The sequence below is a fragment of the Mirounga leonina genome, unplaced genomic scaffold (genome assembly GCF_011800145.1).
Source record: "Mirounga leonina isolate KUSES-001 unplaced genomic scaffold, KU_Mleo_1.0 Mir_114, whole genome shotgun sequence".
Taxonomy (NCBI): Eukaryota; Metazoa; Chordata; class Mammalia; order Carnivora; family Phocidae; genus Mirounga; species Mirounga leonina.
The window spans coordinates 19,700,420-19,720,650 of NW_023270265.1; the positions used below are offsets into that span (position 1 = coordinate 19,700,420).

General features: G+C 36.0%; 1 protein-coding gene across 2 annotated transcripts in view; it reads left to right on the plus strand.

The window, feature by feature from the left end:
• The window catches only part of BTAF1 (B-TFIID TATA-box binding protein associated factor 1), a 109,547-nt gene that overhangs the window by 68,365 nt on the left and 20,951 nt on the right, over positions 1–20,231 (plus strand). For both annotated transcript variants that reach the window (XM_035025040.1, XM_035025048.1), the window contains 14 exons: positions 163–589; positions 1,745–1,935; positions 4,097–4,250; positions 4,331–4,440; positions 5,926–6,127; positions 7,250–7,398; positions 12,500–12,652; positions 12,879–13,000; positions 13,092–13,259; positions 15,113–15,190; positions 15,331–15,460; positions 17,549–17,690; positions 17,777–17,907; positions 19,847–19,972. In XM_035025040.1, the coding sequence (XP_034880931.1) occupies positions 163–589; positions 1,745–1,935; positions 4,097–4,250; positions 4,331–4,440; positions 5,926–6,127; positions 7,250–7,398; positions 12,500–12,652; positions 12,879–13,000; positions 13,092–13,259; positions 15,113–15,190; positions 15,331–15,460; positions 17,549–17,690; positions 17,777–17,907; positions 19,847–19,972 (2,283 nt within the window). The remainder of the gene's footprint in view (positions 1–162; positions 590–1,744; positions 1,936–4,096; positions 4,251–4,330; positions 4,441–5,925; positions 6,128–7,249; positions 7,399–12,499; positions 12,653–12,878; positions 13,001–13,091; positions 13,260–15,112; positions 15,191–15,330; positions 15,461–17,548; positions 17,691–17,776; positions 17,908–19,846; positions 19,973–20,231) is intronic.

Here is a 20,231-nt window from a genome sequence, read left to right on the forward strand (position 1 = left end):
TTTAAAACTGGGACGTTTTAGATATCTATTTAGTTTACTGAATACTAAAATAATACTAGATACTGTGAAACTTAAAATTGAAACAAAGCTTGCTGTTGCCCTTTAGTTTACGGACTGTTTGATTGATGTCATTAATGATTTTTAATTTCTCTTTTTTAATAGGTCACTACTGTTTTTAATGAAGTCACATCATCTTTCGATTTAAATCCTCAAGTGTTACAGCAGTTAGATAGTAAACGACAGCAGGTCCACATGACAGTTACAGAGACCAACCAGGAGTGGCAAGTGCTGCAGTTGAGAGTGCATACTTTTGCTGCATGTGCAGTTGTGAGTTTGCAGCAGCTTCCAGAGAAATTAAATCCTATCATAAAGCCATTAATGGAGACGATTAAAAAAGAAGAGAATACACTAGTGCAAAACTATGCAGCTCAGTGCATAGCAAAACTACTTCAGCAGTGTACAACAAGGACACCCTGCCCCAATTCAAAAATTATTAAAAACCTCTGTAGCTCACTTTGTGTGGACCCTTATCTAACTCCTTGTGTCACATGTCCAGTACCAACACAAAGCGGCCAGGACAATTCTAAAGGTATATATCTAAACCTACATTTGGGGTAGAGAATTAATCATTTAAATTTGTTTTCATTTACTATAGGCATCATTTAAACACAAATCCAGTTTATGTTAGAGCTTTTCCCATTTTGCATATATTGGTAATCAAATAACAACCCTCTAAACTCAAACTATTCATAAAAGACCTGATATTTCATATAAGATGACTGAAATCTATGAAACAGGTGTTAACCCTTCCCTCTCTTTCCAGATCATTTTAAAGTTTTACTGTTTATGGGGCTAGAAGACTTAATTGTATCAAATGTTGAATAAAAATTCTTCCTATAAAACTCTGGTTTCTCTAATTTAGTGCATGTCTTATAAGTGAACTCGCCTTTAGCAAATAATGTGTAGCCATTCTGATTTCATCTGGAAAATAAGAATTGCTCTCTGCAGGCTAGTATCAAGGACCAATGTTTCTTTACATGCCTTAGTCCTATATGATTTTTTTTGTTTGTTTATAAGATTTTGGAAAAGCAGATTATTCAAAATGCAATAAATTTACAACTTTGGCACAGTATAGGTCTTAAAAAAATGTGAACAAACTGAAAGAGAAAGTGGCATTTTGAATATTCTTATCTTAAAACTATAATAGGGTCAAAAACTAATGATGTAATGTATGGTGATTAACATAACATAATAAAAAACATTAAAAAAAAATACTATAATAGGCTAACAGCCTCCCTTCCTTCCCCCTGCCAACCCCTAATGTTATTTGAGCCAGTAACATTTTGCAGTGGTTGATGTTTCTGAATTTATGGTGACTGTGGACATTTCTTTTAGAACTTGCTTGCAAGTTTTTGTTTCTTTTTATGCCTAGAAGCAGTCATTCATTTTTTAAAAATATATACTTTGAAGCTTCAGAATCATTCTTGCATGTCATATTTCTTGTTAACATGATTCTACAATTTTATATTAAGTATGGTCCTATGCAAATATCAAAACATTTAACTTAATGTTGTAAATTATTGACTGTTTTATTACCATTTCATTGGCTAAAGAAAATGTCATTGGCTTATAAAAATTGAAGCTTAAAGACATAGTTTTAAAAATATGTTGTATTTGTTTTGGAGCAGGAAGCATTTGGTCACCTATATTATGCTAAAAAGTTATTTAACTTTTTTCCTTTTAGGATCCAACTCCGAAAAAGATGGGATGCACCATACAGTCACCAAACACAGAGGTATAATTACACTCTACAGGCATCAGAAAGCTGCTTTTGCTATCACAAGTAGGCGAGGTCCTACCCCTAAAGCAGTAAAAGCTCAAATAGCAGATCTTCCTGCAGGAAGTAGTGGAAATATCCTTGTTGAACTTGATGAGGTAAACAGTTGTTTTGGGTTTTTCTGACTACTCTGATTTTTTTTTTTTTTTTTAAGATTTTATTTATTTATTTGACAGAGACAGCGAGAGCAGGAACACAAGCAGGGGGAGTGGGAGAGGGAGAAGCAGGCCTCCCGCCGAGCCGGGAGCCCGATGCGGGACTCGATCCCAGGACCCTGGGATCATGACCTGAGCCGAAGGCAGTCGCTCAACCAACTGAGCCACCCAGGCGCCCTGACTACTCTGATTTTTAAACAGATACCTTACAGATTGAGAGCTAAATTGTCATATGAGCCTCCATTATTTTATTTTATTTCATTTTTTTAAATTTATTTTAAAATTTTATTTATTTGACACAGAGAGATAGCGAGAGCAGGAACACAAGCAGGGGGGAACGGGAGAGGGAGAGGCAGGTTCCCGCCGAGCAGGGAGCCTGATGCGGGGCTCAGTCCCCGGACGCTGGGATCATGACCTGAGCCGAAGACAGATGCTTAACAACTGAGCCACCCAGGCGCCCCAAGCCTCCGTTATTACATTTTTATATTTTTAAGTGATAGAACTGGAATTAACCTTTTGTAGTACCCCCACAACATGATCCAGAAAAACTGTAAACTTCTTCAAATTTCTGGTGATACTTAATTTTTTTTTTTTAAGATTTTATTTATTTGAGGTAGAGTGAGAGAGAGAGAGAGAGCACAAACAGGGGGAGCAGCAGGTAGAGGAAGAAGCAGGCTCTCCACTGAGCAGGGAGCCCAATGGGGGGCCGATCCCAGGACTCCAGGATCGTGACCTAAGCGGAAGGCAGACACCCAACCGACTGAGCCACTCAGGTGCCCCTCTTGATACTTAATTTATAAGTGTCAAATAATTATCACCTGCTTGACTTTTAGTCAGCCTGGAATTTATTAAATGTGTGATATGAGGTGGGGATCTAAATTTATTTTTCCATATGAACAGCCAGTTATCCCACTATTGAATCCTTTCCTCCCTGATTTATAATGGCACTTCTGTTATATATCATGCTTCATATATGTGAGTATGTATTTGGGCTTTCTTTTCTGTTTCATTGGAGTACTTGTCTACAGTACAGTCTTCTTTAAGGACAATTAAAAAAATGTTTTTTGAGATGTTTATAGTCACAGTATTAACGGTGGAATGATGCTCTAGGTAGCTCCTTTGGTTGGCATGACATAGAAATTTACCTGAATTCAGCAATAAACTATCAATGCTAAAAGACATGTGTCTGATAGATTTCTGTAAAATATATTTTTTAAGTTTCTTTTTTAAATAAAAATTTTACCTTCTTACCTGTATTTCTTTTAAAATATTCTGTGAATGGGAGCGCCTGGGTGGCTCGATCATTGGGCGTCTGCCTTCAGCTCAGGTCGTGATCCCGGGGTCCTGGGATCAAGCCCCACATCGGGCTCCCTGCTCCGCGGGAAGCCTGCTTCTCCCTCTCCCATTCCCCCTGCTTGTGTTCCCTCTCTCGCTGTGTCTCTCTCTGTCAAATAAATAAATAAAATCTTTAAAAAAAAAAAAAATTCTGTGAATGAATGTTTTTTTTCACTGATTCTATTCTTCCCATAATAGTTTTAATAAAAAATTTACTGTGATTTTGGGATTTATATCTCTATGGTTTACATAGTTCTTCCTTTACTTAAAAAGTAATTGTAAAAACACGTGCCTCTTTCTGGAGGGACAGTTTTTTTGTATTATAATGAAATTATTGCCAAATCAGAGGTTATTAATCTTGTGATTATACAGATGTTTTTATTGTATCCTTTAAGTGAATATAAATAAAAGGACAGATCATTTTATCTCCTTATCTTCTCCCTGGCTGGTAGGTTTCTTTGGGGCAGGGAGAAGGGAAAAAATCGTCACTTAGGACTATCTCTAGAAACTGCATATTCTTCTTTTCCTTATTTTTCAGCTCCAAAGAAGTATTTTACTTTGGCTGGAAAAATCTAGTTTGGGGTTTTATGCCCATGTAAATTTAATTATTAAAAGACATTTATAGTGATAAAAATGTTTATAGTTGCTTAATTGGTTAATGGTAACACCATGAATTCTTAGATGGTGACTTTTAAATTCTCTTGATAAAATTTCAAATCCATTATACTTTTTTAAAAAGTCTCCTTTATCAACTAACATTTGATTTTAGGCCCAGAAACCCTATCTGGTACAGCGAAGAGGAGCTGAATTTGCCTTGACGACTATAGTGAAGCATTTTGGTGGTGAAATGGCAGTGAAGTTGCCACATCTCTGGGATGCTATGGTTGGTCCATTGAGGAATACAATCGACATAAATAATTTTGGTGTGTACATAGTTTTCTGAGTTGGACTTTGAAAAATTATTTGCAAGGTGATACACACTTAAATCAATATATTTTAATAGATGGAAAGTCCCTCTTGGAAAAAGGAGATGGTCCTGCCCAAGAATTGGTGAATTCTCTGCAAGTTTTTGAAACAGCAGCAGCCTCAATGGATTCTGAGCTTCATCCCTTGGTAACTAACTAATGCAGGTGTAGTTTTCTTCTAATAAAACAAGTGGTTTTATTAAAAAGTCTTAAGGCTTAAAATGTGTAACTTTGATGTCATCCCTAGTAATTGCATTTTCTTTTATGTGGTATAACTAGATTCCTTCTTTATTGACAGCACATTTCTTGTGGGCTTTGAGGCAGAATTTGGTGCATGAATGTTAGAAAACTCACTTTGGGAGCTTAGAATATGGAGCAGTGGGGACAGGGCTCTGATGACACAGAAGCCAGGTATAAACGGAAAGAAAGTTACAGCCCTATTAATTTATGCCATATTTAGTAATACAGCTCCAAGAAAGGAAGAGCACAGTTAATAAAACTTTTTCCTAAGGTAAGTGTAAAGGTAGAGGAAGTTACCTGCCTGAGATGAAGCTAGTTAGTGGCAAAGAAAGAACACTGATTTGTGTTTTTTTACTATTAACTAATTTCCAAAAAAAAATTGTGACAGAGGGAGGAGTAGAATAGACTAGAGAATTAAATGTCTGGTTTTTCCATAGAAGAAAGCAGTATTCTTTCCATATAACTACAGTAGGAACTCTGCAATTTACAGCGCTGTTACATGTGCTAGCTCCAATTCCGTATTGATATCTAACAGAAAAGGGTGAATCTAGGAGAAAGAGAAGAACCTTTTCTGTTTATATATATTAATGAAGTTTTATCTTTTTACTTGTTAAATTTCGCTGATTTATCATTAGTAGAGAAGGGCAGAATCCATCTGTATGCTCTCACCCTTCTATGATCAGCTTAACATTCATCTTAGCTCCAAGGGTAGTCTATTCAGCATGTACCTGACTCTCATTAAGATTAATCCTGGTATTCCATGCAGCAGGCATTTATTAATGAGATATATCATGCCCTTGTGATCATAATGCCTATGGTAAGCCAGGAGGTTAAAGTGGGAGATACCTACCAAAGGATGGTGCCTGGAACAAGATCAGGATCACTCAACCCAGTGAATAAAAAGTATGTATTTAGGGGTGCCAGCCTGGCTCATTTAGTAGAGCATGTGACTCTTGATCTTGGGGTCGTGAATTCAAGCCCCACATTGGGCATAGAGCTTACTTGGAAAAAAAACCCAAAAACAAAAACATATGTACCTAAACCTAAGCCGGAGCTACCAAACTGGGAGGGGACTGGTGATGTGTGGTGTCATTTCTCCAACCTCAGGAAAATCTTACAGGTACCTTTTAATGTGCACCCTGATGCCTTAAAAGGAACAGAGGAGAAGTTACGCACCTTTTATTTTAAAAAGAGTTTCAGTACCTTAGTTTGGATTTAGATTAATTTTTTATTGAGGATGTTTTGACAATAATGTTTGAAGTGATTAGAGATATTCTTGGATTTAGAGTCATTTAGAATATCAAGAACCTCTCAGTATGGGTTATAATAGTTATATTTTACACAGTAGGTCCCCTAATGAATATTCTGATTGTCTTGAACTTTTTGTTTTTAGTTGGTACAGCATTTGCCTCATCTTTATACGTGCCTTCAGTATCCCAGCACTGCAGTGAGGCACATGGCTGCTCGTTGTGTAGGCGTCATGAGCAAAATAGCTACCATGGAAACAATGAATATTTTTTTGGAGAAGGTTCTTCCATGGCTGGGAGCAATTGATGACAATATCAAACAAGAGGGTGCAATTGAAGCACTTGCATGTATCCTTTCTTCTTTTTACAAACTTTAGAAATTATTTTATTTAAGGATGACTAAAATAAAATTCATTAATTCATTTAAATGTTCATAAATAACCTGTCTTGTTCCAAAAACAAAACTACTCTGTTATATTTTATTTTGAAGTATCTTTATATTACATTATAAATACATTACAAATATATTTACATTTTATTTTGAAAATTTTCATACAGAGAGTTTTAAGAATTACTATTAATTTTAAGAGATCTTTTTTAATAGGCAAAATAATTTTAGGTACTTTATGAAATATATTTCTAGTAACTGATTATTGGTTTATAATCAGTGTTGTATTAATACTAATCAGACACTGTGTATGTAGTCCGTATTTTATAAACATATTGTTTTCAAAGTTCATTATGTGGGTGGAGAATGACTAACTGTAATAAATAACTAGAAATAAATATACAGGCAAGCTTTTTACTATGGGTACAGCATCCATTGACATTCTTTAACTCGAAGTATCTGAAAGATATTTCTAAGAGCAAGAAATATGGATGGAGATCAAATCAGTAGAAACTCTGGTTCAGAAATGCTGAAGATTGCAGGAGGACTGAACTTATTGGGCCCTGCTCTGTCCAGTTTATGATGGTCAAGATCCTGGTTGGAAATTTGGAATTAATCTTTGAGTGACATTGAATTGTGCTCCCTTGCTTGCAATGTAGCTCATTTTATTTTGGTATTGGAATTCTAGCAACTTGCAAGAATTTCTCTATGAGAAAAACCTGATTAAAACTTCCTTCAGCCAAACTAATGATGTAATGTATGGGGATTAACATAAGAATAATAAAAAAAAAAAGAACAGAGGCAAAAAAAAAAAAAAAAAAAAAACCACTTCCTCCAGCCTCTTTCAGGTGAAAAACCTAATTTTATGGTCTTAATCAAGAGAAAATTACATAATATTTACAAAGGAGGAGCGGTGCACAAATGCTGTTACAATTGAATCATAGATCTTGAGAGACAGTCTATTCCCTCATGATATAGATGAGAAAATGGAGAAACATTTTAGAAGTTAAAGTCTTGATATATCCGTTTGTGAAAACATTTACCTCAAAAAAGTTTGAAAATTTCCTTAATAACTTACTCAGGTGTAATGGAACAACTGGATGTTGGTATTGTTCCATATATTGTCCTTTTAGTTGTGCCTGTGTTGGGAAGAATGAGTGATCAGACAGACAGTGTAAGATTCATGGCTACACAGTGCTTTGCAACACTAATTAGACTCATGCCACTTGAGGTAAGTTGAAATATTTGGTTTACAGACTTAATGTTTTCTATAACTTCATCTGTAATAATTGTAACTCTTTTAAAACAATGTCAGGTTAAAAAAACCATTGTGAATATGTTTACAAGCATTAGGAATTTTATATTTTAATGGATATATATATTTATGTTTTTAACATAGGGTTTCAAGTAAACTATGGTACCTAAAAAAATGATCATTTATTGATGCTATTCTAGAAACAGAATTGTTCCTAAGTATCCCTGGTAACATCTAGGTAAAGATTCTGTGCCGACATTTACATGAAAGGTAAATTTGAGAGATGATAAAAGAAACTGTAAAAAGCAAATGAAGTGTCTGTGGGAGTATGGAGAAAGCAGACTAGAAGGTTGGTTGGAGAATTTTGGAGTATATTCATGGGCCGGAAATAAAATATGTGGCCAGTACAGGAAATAGAAGTGGCTTGAAGCAAGGGAAGGACCAGGACCCTGCCACCAAACTGCTTAAAATATTTTGATGGAATTTTTATAATTCAGGAAATAAGTAGATATACAGTTCATCCATGTTGTAGTATGTATCAGTACTTCCGTTTTTTGGCCAAATAGTATTCCATTGTATGGATGTGCCACGTTTTGTTTATCCACTCACCAGTTGATGGACTTTCGGATTATCACCTTTTGACTATTACAAGTAATGCTACTATGAACATGCACTTATAAGTCTGTGTGGATATATGCTTTTATTTCTTTTGAGCAGGTATCTAGAAATGGAGTAACTGGGTCATATGACGTTGAACTTTTTGCGAAATTGCCAAACTGTTTTCCAAAGTAACTGTACATTTTAGATTCCTACCATAAAATATGAGCATAAGTTGGATAGCCTCTATAAAAAAAGGTTTGGCTGTGTCTGCTGAAGTTGAAGATTCCCATCCCAATAACCCAGCAAATTCACCCTAGATATATAGCCTAGAGAAATTCATACACATGTACCAAGACATATCTTCAAGAATATTGATCATAGCGTTATTTATAATAGTCTTAAGACCACTCAAATGTTCATCATTGGTGGAGTAGATATGTTAACTGGATGATAATGGTGATGATGATACTACAAAAGAATGAACAAAATAGAAACACAACAATATTAATTTTTTTTTTAAAGATTTTATTTATTTGACAGAGAGAGACAGTGAGAGCAGGAACACAAGCAGGGGGAGTGGGAGAGGGAGAAGCAGGCTTCCCGCCGATCAGGGAGCCCGATGTGGGACTCGATCCCAGGACCCTGGGATCATGACCTGAGCCGAAGGCAGACGCTTAACGACTGAGCCACCCAGGCGCCCAACAATATTAATCTTTAACATAAGATTCCCATTTTTATGAAGTTCAAAAATAGGTAAAGGTAGATGGGATGCATACTTAGGTGACAAAGGCATAAAGAAAAGTAAGAAAGAGGTTGCCATGAAAGTCGGTAAAGTGATTACCTCTTGGGGAAAGGAGAATGGGTTGTCATTGAGAAGGAGCATATGGGATCTTTTTTTTTTTTTTTAAGTTTTTTTTTTTTTTGAGAGAGAAAGAATGAGAGAGAGAGCACATGAGAGTGGGGAGGGTCAGAGGGAGAAGCAGACTCCCCGCCAAGCAGGGAGCCCGATGTGGGACTTGATCCAGGGACTCCAGGATCATGACCTGAGCCAAAGGCAGTCGCCTAACCAACTGAGCCACCCAGGCGCCTGAGCATATGGGATCTTATAGGATTATGGCAGGGCTGTTTTTATTGATCTGGTAATGGTTATAAAGTTGTTTTATAAAATTGTACATTTATTTATATATTTCTCTACATGGTTTATTCCACAATAAAAAGTATTAAAATAACTACCATGACAAAATACTAGACTATGGGCGCCTGGGGTGGCTCAGTCACTTAAGCGTCTGCCTTCGGCTCAGGTCATGATTCCAGAGTCCCAGGATCAAGCCCCGTAACGGGCTCCCTGCTGAGCTTCTCCCTCTGCCCTTCATCCCGCTCGTGCTTGCTCTCTCTCTCTCTCTCTCTTTCTCAAATAAATAAATTTCTTTGAGCAAAAGAGTAGATGCTGAAAACAGTATTTTAGGAAAATTAATCTAACAGCTGAAAGCAGTTTAATAGCTGTTTATGGATTAAAGTGGAAGTATCCCAAAACAGAGCCCAATCCACTGTGAGGTGATAAAGTCTTTTTTAGATTTTGCTTTTAAGTAATCTCCACACCCATCATGGGGCTCGAACTTAAAACTCTGAGATCAAGAGTTGCACATTCCTCCAACTGAGCCAGCCAGGCACTGGCGTCTTTTTTTTTTAAAGGAGAGACTAACAATATTTGATAAACAGATTGGCAAAGTAAAGAGACTTTGACCTTTAGAGATTAAAAGATTAGTAAAATTCTCTTTGATGTCAAAATTACAAGAACATGATCTGTAGTTTACTTTTGGCTATGATAGAAACACAGGGACCGGGGCACCTGATGGGCTCAGTTGGTAGAGCATACAACTCTTGATCTCAGGGTTGTAAGTTCAAGTCCCACGTTGGGTGTACAGATTACTTAAAAATAAGATCTTCAAAAGAAAAAAGAACAACCAAATTTATCTTCCCATCTTAACTAGAAGAGTACAATAAATCAAACAGTGGTATTCAGGTATTAAACAACAGGCAACACAGAATAGTGATTCATGAGAGAAGAGAAACAAATGAAGTGTCCTAGCTTGCTGCCTGGAGTGAGTTTCCAGGCCATAAGATAGGGAAGTGAAACCTAAACAGAGCCTCACAGCCTCACCAAGTTGAATGGTCATGAGTTCAGAGTGTAGGTAGGACAAGATGGCTAGAATTTGCAAGGCAGATGACCCAAGAAGTAGTAGCTGCACGAAAAAGAAACTCCAGAAGTCCGCACCAGGGCTGAGTATTCATCTGGGCATATTTATGTTTGAGACTAGGAGAAAGGATGATTGAAAGGCATAGGTGGCTCATAAAGGGCCAGGAGTAGTTTGTGTTTCCACCAAGCTGAATCAGAAGACCTTCCACCATTTAGAGTATTAACTACAGTCCTTAGAAGTATATTGCCTGTGTAGTGGGATCAAATTAGCCCTTGGCAAAATCTTTATTTGGACCTGCCTTAACAAAGTTTTAAAATAAGCCTTAAAAGAGGGATTAAAATGATTTCAAGTAACTTAAACTGGAATATATATTTTAATTGACTTTAATTGAAATTCTGTTTGCAGAATTTTACATTTCTTTCTCCTCCCACCCTCCCCAGAATTTTACATCTCTTAACTTTAGAGACACCACAGGGCAGTAGGACTCAAACTTTTTGGTCTGAGGATCTTATTACATTCTTAAAAATTGAAGACCCCAAAGAGCTTTTATCATATTTTCTATAATAGAAATTAAAACTGAGGAATGTAAAAATAAAAAATTAATTCATTTAATAAACCCATTAGATGTTACCATCAGTAACATTTTTAAATGAAAAATAACTTTTTTCTAAAACAAAAATAAGTTAGTGAGAAGAGTGATATTGTTTGACATTTTTGCATATCTCTTTTATGCCTGGCCTAATTATAGATAGCTTGATTCTTGTATTTGCTTGGGCATTCACTCTGTTGCAAAATATTTCTTGGGTTGAGGGTATAGTCAAGCCTCAGGGATAAGTAGTTGGAAAAGTGAGTAGCCTTTTCAAATAATTGTGGATATTCTTTTATCTGATAGCACACCAAAACTCAAAAGGAGAAAGCTTATTAAATTTATGTGCAGTGTGGAATCTAAAGTCCTATCAATGAATGTAAAATCTCTCTACGTTAAAATTTATTGGTTTATCTTTCACTTTCCAGTAGATCTTTTACCCATACATGTTTTTTTTAACATAAGTATTGGTCATTTGGAAAATACTGGTTCACTGAGTTATGTCAATCTTTTAAAGTTGATATATTTCGTCATAAAATAGCAAAAAATCAGATAATATCACCAACAGAAATTCTTTTTAAATATTGGGACGCTTATACTTACGTTCAAGCTCACAATGCTGTTTCTTTTGGAAGATTGAATTTTATGACTGACAAGTTAGGTCAGTTGTTTTCCTTGAAGTGACAGATTTATTTTGAGAAAAATGTTGGCCAAGTAGCCAAGTCAGAATAACTACAGTTTGTCAGTCCATTCAAGTAAAATTGTCTATGAAAAATGGCTCAGTCAGATCACAATTTAAACAGTCTTACAAGTGCTTTTCCTCAGCATATTGTATTTTGATAAGCAGCAAAAGTGCTTTATGTGAACTTCGCATTTTGTTGCACAGAATGTTAAAAAGATGTGCATTCAAGGGTTGAGGTCTAATAAAATTACTTTTACTGCTTTAAGGACATTCTTAAGTGAAACTGGCTTTTTAAAAAAAAATGCTGGTGCATGGCTGTAACACAGTGACTGCTGGTACATTTAATGCTGTTGCCTTGATTCTTTCTGAGACATAAGCAGTTTTGCCCACCATTACTTTTGCAGCATTGGTGTAAATGTCAACACAGTGAAAAAAGTAAACAATGTCTTTCTTTTATTTCTTTTATTATGAAGTAGTTTTGACCTCAGTGATTCTTTGAAAAAGTCTTGGGGATCCTGAGGAGTCTGCAGAGTACATCTTGAGAGCCAGTACCCTGGGGCATCATAACACTAAAATTGAGAAGCTCCAGTAACAGCATTGTATTTAAAATAAGTTATGCTGCCTCTTTATCAAGTAATGCCTGGTATGGGGAAGAAAGTTGTAACTGTGTTCTTTGAAATACCTCAAATGTGTTTATTTAGTAGTCCCATGGCACTTTTAATACCTGTCAAATTTAAACTATTTATTGTCCAGTCTTTAAAATTTTTTATTATTTATTATTGGGGCACAGTTCCTCTGCCCCCGCCACCCCTGCTTGTGTGCTCGCTCACATGTTCTTTCCCTCAAATAAAATCTTTAAAAAATATATTACTTATTACTTTTATTTATTACTATTTTTGAATTATTTTTCTCTATTATATTTTGATAAGATTTGAAATTATTCATAATCTGAGTATGAAAAAATTAACTGTGGTAAATAGTTTTAATACCCTTTAAAAAAAATCACTTCAGGCAGGCATTCCAGACCCTCCAAATATGTCAGAAGAACTAATCCAATTGAAAGCCAAGGAGCGACACTTTTTGGAGCAATTATTAGATGGGAAAAAATTAGAAAATTACAAAATACCAGTACCAATCAATGCTGAACTCAGAAAATATCAGCAGGTAAAGTTTTATACTTATCTTATAAATAGAGATTATTCCTTTCAATGTACTTTGAAGAGTTTTTAAAATTGACTTAATAAAAGCTTGTGTTTAGTGTTTATACCCATTTATTTCTCTTTTGCCTATAAAAATAAAGATTTTTGGTCTGTGCATACATGTTTTACAAGAAAAAAATTTTTATGATCTGTTCACATTTCTAATTTTCCTCTTTCTCCCAACCTTTCAGGATGGTGTGAACTGGTTAGCATTTCTTAATAAGTATAAACTTCATGGAATTCTGTGTGATGACATGGGTTTAGGAAAAACTTTACAGTCCATCTGCATTCTAGCAGGAGATCATTGTCATAGGTAATTTAAAATATTATTTGTTAGAAAGAGCTTTCAGATGCTAAGAAATGTAAACAAGCCAGTTAATGCATTGTGTTTTATTGCTGTAAAGGGCCCAAGAATATGCAAGATCAAAATTGGCAGAATGTATGCCACTTCCATCCTTGGTGGTTTGTCCGCCAACATTAACAGGTCACTGGGTGGATGAAGTAGGTAAATTTTGCTCCAAAGAATATCTCAATCCATTACACTATACTGGACCTCCTACTGAAAGAATAAGGTAAGAACTATACAGCAAAAAATGTTTAATCTTTTGCTTTAAGAACTTTAGGAGAAAATTTATTAAAAATAAACTCTAGTTTTTTTGGTTGTCAGAAACTTTCTTATTTAAGAAAGATGAGGGTGCCTGGGTGGCTCAGTTGGTTGGGCGACTGCCTTCAGCTCAGGTCATGATCCTGGAGTCCCTGGATCGAGTCCCGCATCGGGCTCCCTGCTCGGCGGGGTGCCTGCTTCTCCCTCTGGCCCTCCCCCCTCTCATGTGCTCTCTCTCTCTCATTCTCTCTGTCTCAAATAAATAAATAAAATCTTTAAAAATAAAAAAAATAAAAAAAAAAGATGAATATACATTATAAAGATATAACCAGTGAGACTCATGAACGTTTAAGGACTTCAGCCATTTGGGTTTTCCAAGTATTTGACCTAGCAACCAAAGCCATTCTCTGTGCCCTTCTTGAGAACCTTGTGATCATAGCATATCTTTCTCTAAGAGCCCTCTAATCCCCAGAATGCTTTTGCTTTGAAGTGGCTGCTCTGGCTGCCCTGATACCATAGCACTGCTAGAATTCTATTAGCTTTATCCTTTTTCTCTTAAACTAGTACATCCTTTATGTTCTAAATACAAATTTTGAAGAGCAGAATTTCATTGATTTCAGTTCATCTTTTAAAGCATGGAGAGTCTTAGGTTGCTGATTAGTCCATAGATTTGCTCCCCCTCTGTATATGTAATAGCTAACATATGCTGAGCATTTATTAGCCAGGCATTATTCTTAGTAGTTTCACATTTATGTAAAATTGTGTATTATGTATTTGCACAATCACCGTATGAGGTATGGTTATTATTTTTGTTCCCAGTTTGCAGATAAGAGTCTAAGACATGGGGCCTGGGTCCAAGGTCATACAGCTAATTAAATGGGCAGAGTGAGGATTTGAACACAGGCAAGTCAACAGCTTGCACTCTTAAAAGAATTTAGTGTCAGAATTTATTCATTTAAAAGTACAGAAACTCAAACTAGCTTAAGCAAACAAGAAATTCATTAATTCACTAAATTGAGAATTTCAGTGGTGAATTCTTGCTTTAGGTACATCTAGGTGGCTCTCATTTGCTCTTCCTCCCCATACATAGCTTGTTTTATTGGTCTCTGCAATTGGTGGATAAGATGATCATAGATGGGAGCACCTGGGTGGCTCAGTAGGTTGAGTGTCCGACTCTTGATCTCAGCTCGGGTCTCGATCTTCAGGTCATGAGTTCAAGCCCTGTGTTGGGCTCCAATATGGAGCCTACTTTAAAAATAAATAAATAAATAAATAAAAGATGACCACAGACAGTCTTAGAGCCACATTCTCTTAGCTTGGCAACTGGAGTAAACAGAGATCTTCCTTCTTTCCTCATGATTATATCAATACTGGAAATGATTGACTGGCCTGTTTGGGTCATGCTACCAAACCAGTCTTTGTGGTCAGGGGATAAAATATTGTGAATGGCTCAGCCTGATTCATTGCTTCATATCTTTGGTGATTATGGGCATTTGTGGCTCCTTCTCACCCCCCAGCACAACATGAAGTTTGGAAGGAATAGTGCCTTTAAGGAAGAGGTGTTAGCAAATTGTCCACCAGTTTGAATCAGGTACCCATCTCTTTTCTAGTCAGACTGAGTTAGGCTAACAAGGCCAAGTCAAAAGAAGAATGGTCTTCAAGTGGCAGGGTCATGGATGTAGAGTAAGCAGAAAGGAAAGTTGGGTTTAGTAGGCACATTGAAAACACCTTGTAAGATGGTAGTGGTAGCATCCCCTTTGAAATTATATTACAGACTTTGCAGGTTCCTTGCTTCGTAATCTTACTTCTTTTTAAATACAGGTTACAGCATCAAGTAAAAAGGCACAATCTGATAGTGGCTTCATATGATGTTGTGAGGAATGACATAGATTTCTTTAGGTAAGAATTAAAATTTTTTTCTTAAGAGAAACTTAGTATCAAATTTGAAGAGAGTTAATATTTTCCTGCCTGAAAGACTCTTCATATAGTTCTTGCCATATACTAAAAGATGCTAAATTTTTTTGCTTATTCTCCCTTAGAAATATTAAATTTAACTACTGTATTCTTGATGAAGGCCATGTCATCAAAAATGGAAAAACAAAATTGTCAAAAGCAGTAAAACAACTGACTGCTAATTATAGGATTATTCTTTCCGGAACACCAATCCAGGTAATTATTAACTGTTCTCTCTCTCTCTCTCTCTTTATATATTTGCCATGTGGAAAGAAGGCTTGACATTTGGCCGTGAATTAAAGAAGTATTTTTCTTTTCTTTTTTTTTTTTAAGTTTATAGGAATGATAATTTCCAGTAATTGTGTTTTATAATGGTTCATTTGGTATGTAACAGTATCTGAGCAAACCGGGCTTTAAAAAAAAACAATATGAATATGAAAAAAAAACAATATGAAGGGATACCTGGGTGGCACAGTTGGTTAAGTGTCCAACTCCTGGTTTCAGTTCGGGTCATGGTCTCAGGGTCATGAGATTGAGCTCCTGCTCAGCGTGGAGCCCGCTTGAGACTCTCTCTCCCTTTGCCCCTCCCCACCAAGCTTGTGCTCTCTCTCTCTCTCTCAAATCTTTTAAAGATTTTATTTATTTATTTGATAGAGCACAAGCAGGGGGAAGGGGCAAGGGGGAAAGGGAGAAGCAGACACCCCACTGAGCAGGGAGCCCAAAGACCCTGCTATCCCAGGACCCTGAGATCATGACCTGAGCCGAAGGCAGACGCTTAACTGACTGAGCCACCAGGTGCGCCTAAAATAAATAAATCTTAAAAAAACAAAACAAAAAGGCAGTATGAAGAGCACTGGGTGATGTATGGAATTGTTGAATCACTATATTGTATACCTGAAACTAATACAATACTGTATGTTAACTATTCTGGAATTAAAATAAAATAAAATAATAATAAAATGTGATTTTAGGCTATGTAAATAGAAGGCTTGTGTCCAAAGTATGGGAGACTAATCAGACTTTATTCCACACTGGCCATTCTCCTTCTGTGGATGTACACCGCAGTCTGATTTAACATTGAAAAGCTAGAGCTGGTTCAGAGGGGAATCATCATATAGTAGAGGTGTGAATACCTGGGGTTAAGAGGGAATTGGAAGAGATTACAGAAGCTTGTGTTGGAAAAGGAAGGAGATGGGTAAATTTATAGAAATATTCTGATACATTTGAGAGGTTCTGTTATCTTCTGGAGGAATTGGTTGCAAATGTTCACATCTAGGTTGGATAGCCAGCTCTAATGGGAAGATACCCTTCATCATTCTCCAAAGAGTGGAAGGGTGAACACCAAGTGACCTCTAAGATTCCTTTTGATGCTAAAAAAAATTGACAGTTCTTTATTTACATCTCTGTTACTTTTCTTTTAAATTTATTTTTGGTGGTGGACTGATTATTATGTTAGGGTTTTGTTCATTAAGTGAACGCTTTTTGTTCACAATATTACTTTCACAACAAGTTTGTGGTTTTTTTTGTTTGCTTACAGGCCCTCTTTTGTTTCTCCCTTCCCCACTTGAACATTTTAGCTCTGAAGTTTATAAGGGTTTCTGCACTGAAGACCCATGGTAGCCCAGAGTTAGGAGGCAGAGCCTAAGTGGGATTAGAAGGGGAAGACAACCCACGATGAACCAGAGCCCCAGCAGGATGAAGAGGGCTTCTGGAAGGGCATAAGGGGGTGGGATGGTACCTTAGGATCCACACATACTGGGAATGCATCTAAAATGAAAAAGTGCTGATTTTTTTTTTCTTTCTTCCTTTTTTAAAAATGAAACTTCAACAGTAGAATTGGAAAGAACCTGTGCCTGTTCGTCATGACCCTTGAATACTGGATAGACTTGACCTATAATGAAACTCTTCTAGGTTTTCCTTAAGAAATAGTGATGTTGACCAAGTTCTTTAAATCTTGCTATTAATTTTAGTGTCAAAGATAAAAGAATCAGAAACATACTCATCTTCCTGCTCTTCTGTTTATTACTTGATAGATGCCACCAGTAGGATTTAAACACTATGGACCAAGGCTTATTCTGGTGGAAGAGACTTGAGAATTCCACCCAATAGGATAGAATATTTTCTCCAAGGATACTGATGTGAATTTTACAAATTAAAATACGGACTTACACAATATATGTAAAAATGTGGTTGATTACCCCTCATGTATGTCATTATAGTGGGCTTTCATTAATATTCCATTTTTCAAGTGTAAGGAAATAATCCCAGTACAAAAGATAACTGATGTTCCTTTCTTATGTTCAGAACAACGTTTTGGAGCTGTGGTCATTATTTGATTTCCTCATGCCAGGATTTTTGGGGACTGAACGCCAGTTTGCTGCTCGATATGGTAAACCTATATTAGCAAGTAGGGATGCTCGAAGCTCTAGTCGAGAACAAGAAGCAGGTATGAAAAAGATATGATTTTGTACCGTGCAAGTGACTATACCTTATTCCTAACTTTTTTGAGCCATTTTCTCTTACTGTTAACAGGTGTTCTTGCGATGGATGCACTGCACCGCCAGGTCCTGCCTTTTCTTTTGAGAAGAATGAAAGAAGATGTTTTACAGGATCTCCCACCCAAAATTATTCAAGACTACTACTGTACTCTTAGTCCTCTCCAGGTTAGATATCTGGTGATTGTGGTTGGTGGTGGTATGTTTATTAGGAGAATGCTTTGAATAAGCCATACAGGTATTGAATAAAGGGAATTAGACTTTGGTTTTATCACTCAAATCTAGCTTCTGCTTTCATAGACTTTAGGAATATTCTGTTCCAAACGTGTAGAGATAGGACCTGAATGAATCTGTTTGGACATGTGGATATACATTTGAATATATGCATTTTGAATATGGCATTAAAATAAAAGCCAGTATCAATCATAGTTGCTTTCTTATATGTTGAATTAATCGGAAAAATTGCAAGGTTAAACTGATAAAGAAATGAGCCAAAGTTTATAAGGGCCAAAAATCTGCCTGTAATGTTATATCTTCACAACAGCATTATAAATATTGTCAATCCCCATTTTTGCAAATAAGGAAAGAGAAGCTTAGAAAAGTTAAATAACTTGCTCAAGGTTATAATAAAATCAGGGCTGAGTTTCAAACCTGGGAAGTGGGACCGCATCCCTTTAAAAGTACTGTTACATTACCAGTAAGTTTTTGTAATAAGACTTAGGTTTTGTACAGTTGTGATTTTGTACAGAGACCATTATCAAAGGAATTTTTTTTTCCCCAAAGGAATTTATTGTATGCCTTTCCTTCTGTAGTATTTTGTGAGGGGAAACTGTCCCTTTTCTTAGTAATACATGGCCTATAGTCAGAATTTTCTGTTTTAATTTTAGGTTCTAGGTTAGTATGCATCCATCCATTTCAGTATTATGAGTTGATTTAGTATGATAAAATGAATTAAAGATATACAGACACACCCAGAAACTTAACTTTTTTTCCTCTCCTATCTATGCAACTTGAGTTAGCTTAGCAGGACACTAACCTAGATGCTGAGATCTCTGTGTTCATTTATATTATCTACCTCATCTGTCTGGGCCTCCATCCCTCATTTGTAAAAATTGGATTAGTATTCCTTGAAAGGAATATTTTAGGAGCAATGAGATGAAGACTGTTTGAAGTAAGTATAATAAAGAAAAGGTGCCATATGAAAAAAATCTATGGTAGGGGCACCTGGTTGGCTCATTCAGTAGAGCATGCAACTCTTGATCTTGGGGTTGTGAGTTTGAACCCCACGTTGGGTATAGAGATTACTTAAAAATAAAATCGTAAAAAAAAAATCCATGGTATGATGGTGGTATAAAACACATTTAAGTAGCCTGAAGGAGAGGAGCTGGGAGGGAAGTGACATTTGGCTTTATTTAGCATTCATGCATTTTTACACTCTGACTTCTGTTTTTTAGCACTCTAGATTTTCTTCCCTTTCATATTGTTTTAGCATGTACAAGGCAGGAACCCAGACCCCAAGGTAATGCTTCAACGTTCATGAGTTCTCCTTTTAGGTAGTAGTAGTATTCTCTTACTTCTTTTTACCTTTTTTTTTTTTTTTAAGTTTTATTTATTTCACAAGTAATCTCTGCACCCTACCTGGGACTCGAACTCACAATCCTGAGATCAAGAGTCATATGCTCAACTAACTGAGCCAGCCAGGCACCCCAGCAGTAGTATTCTTTTAAAACTTGGTCTTTTGGCATGTACTTACAGGGTACCACATAACTTAGAGAAGATTTTCTCATTTCTAAGGGTTCAGGTTCTCTTTTATTGGTAATGTATTTATTTTCCTCAACAGAGTGGAAAAATTGAGTCTAGGACTGTTTGATTAGTTTTTAATATTTTAGCAGCCAAGCTTAATGTGTTATGCTTGTATTCTAAATGTAATTTTAAGGAATTTACCAAGATGCAGTGGATAATTTGTAATCAGGAGTAAAGCATAGGTATCATACTTTCTTTAATGAGGGCTGGTTTAAATCACTGCTCTTACTGGCATTTGCTAGCTATGTTTTGAACAATTGAAAATAAATATACTTATTGCTTTTGTGGGGGTGCAATTTTACAGGTTCAGCTCTATGAGGATTTTGCTAAGTCTCGCGCCAAGTGTGATGTTGATGAAACAGTTTCTTCAGCTGCACTTTCTGAAGAAACTGAAAAACCAAAGCTTAAAGCTACAGGCCATGTATTCCAGGTATAGATTATAGTCTCCTTTTTAATTCTTGAAGAATCATATTCTTCAGTGCAGCAATTTTTACATGGAATACTGAAGTATGGGCTTATTTAAGTTTTTTCAATATTGTATATACATTCTTGAAAATAAAAGGTACTAATTTATTTTCATATTTATAATTAGTAATTAATAAGTAACTTAATATTAAAATTATACAAAATGCAGTATATCTTTGTATATTACATGAAAAGAGTTTTAGAGAATCTTTTGCTTTATGTTA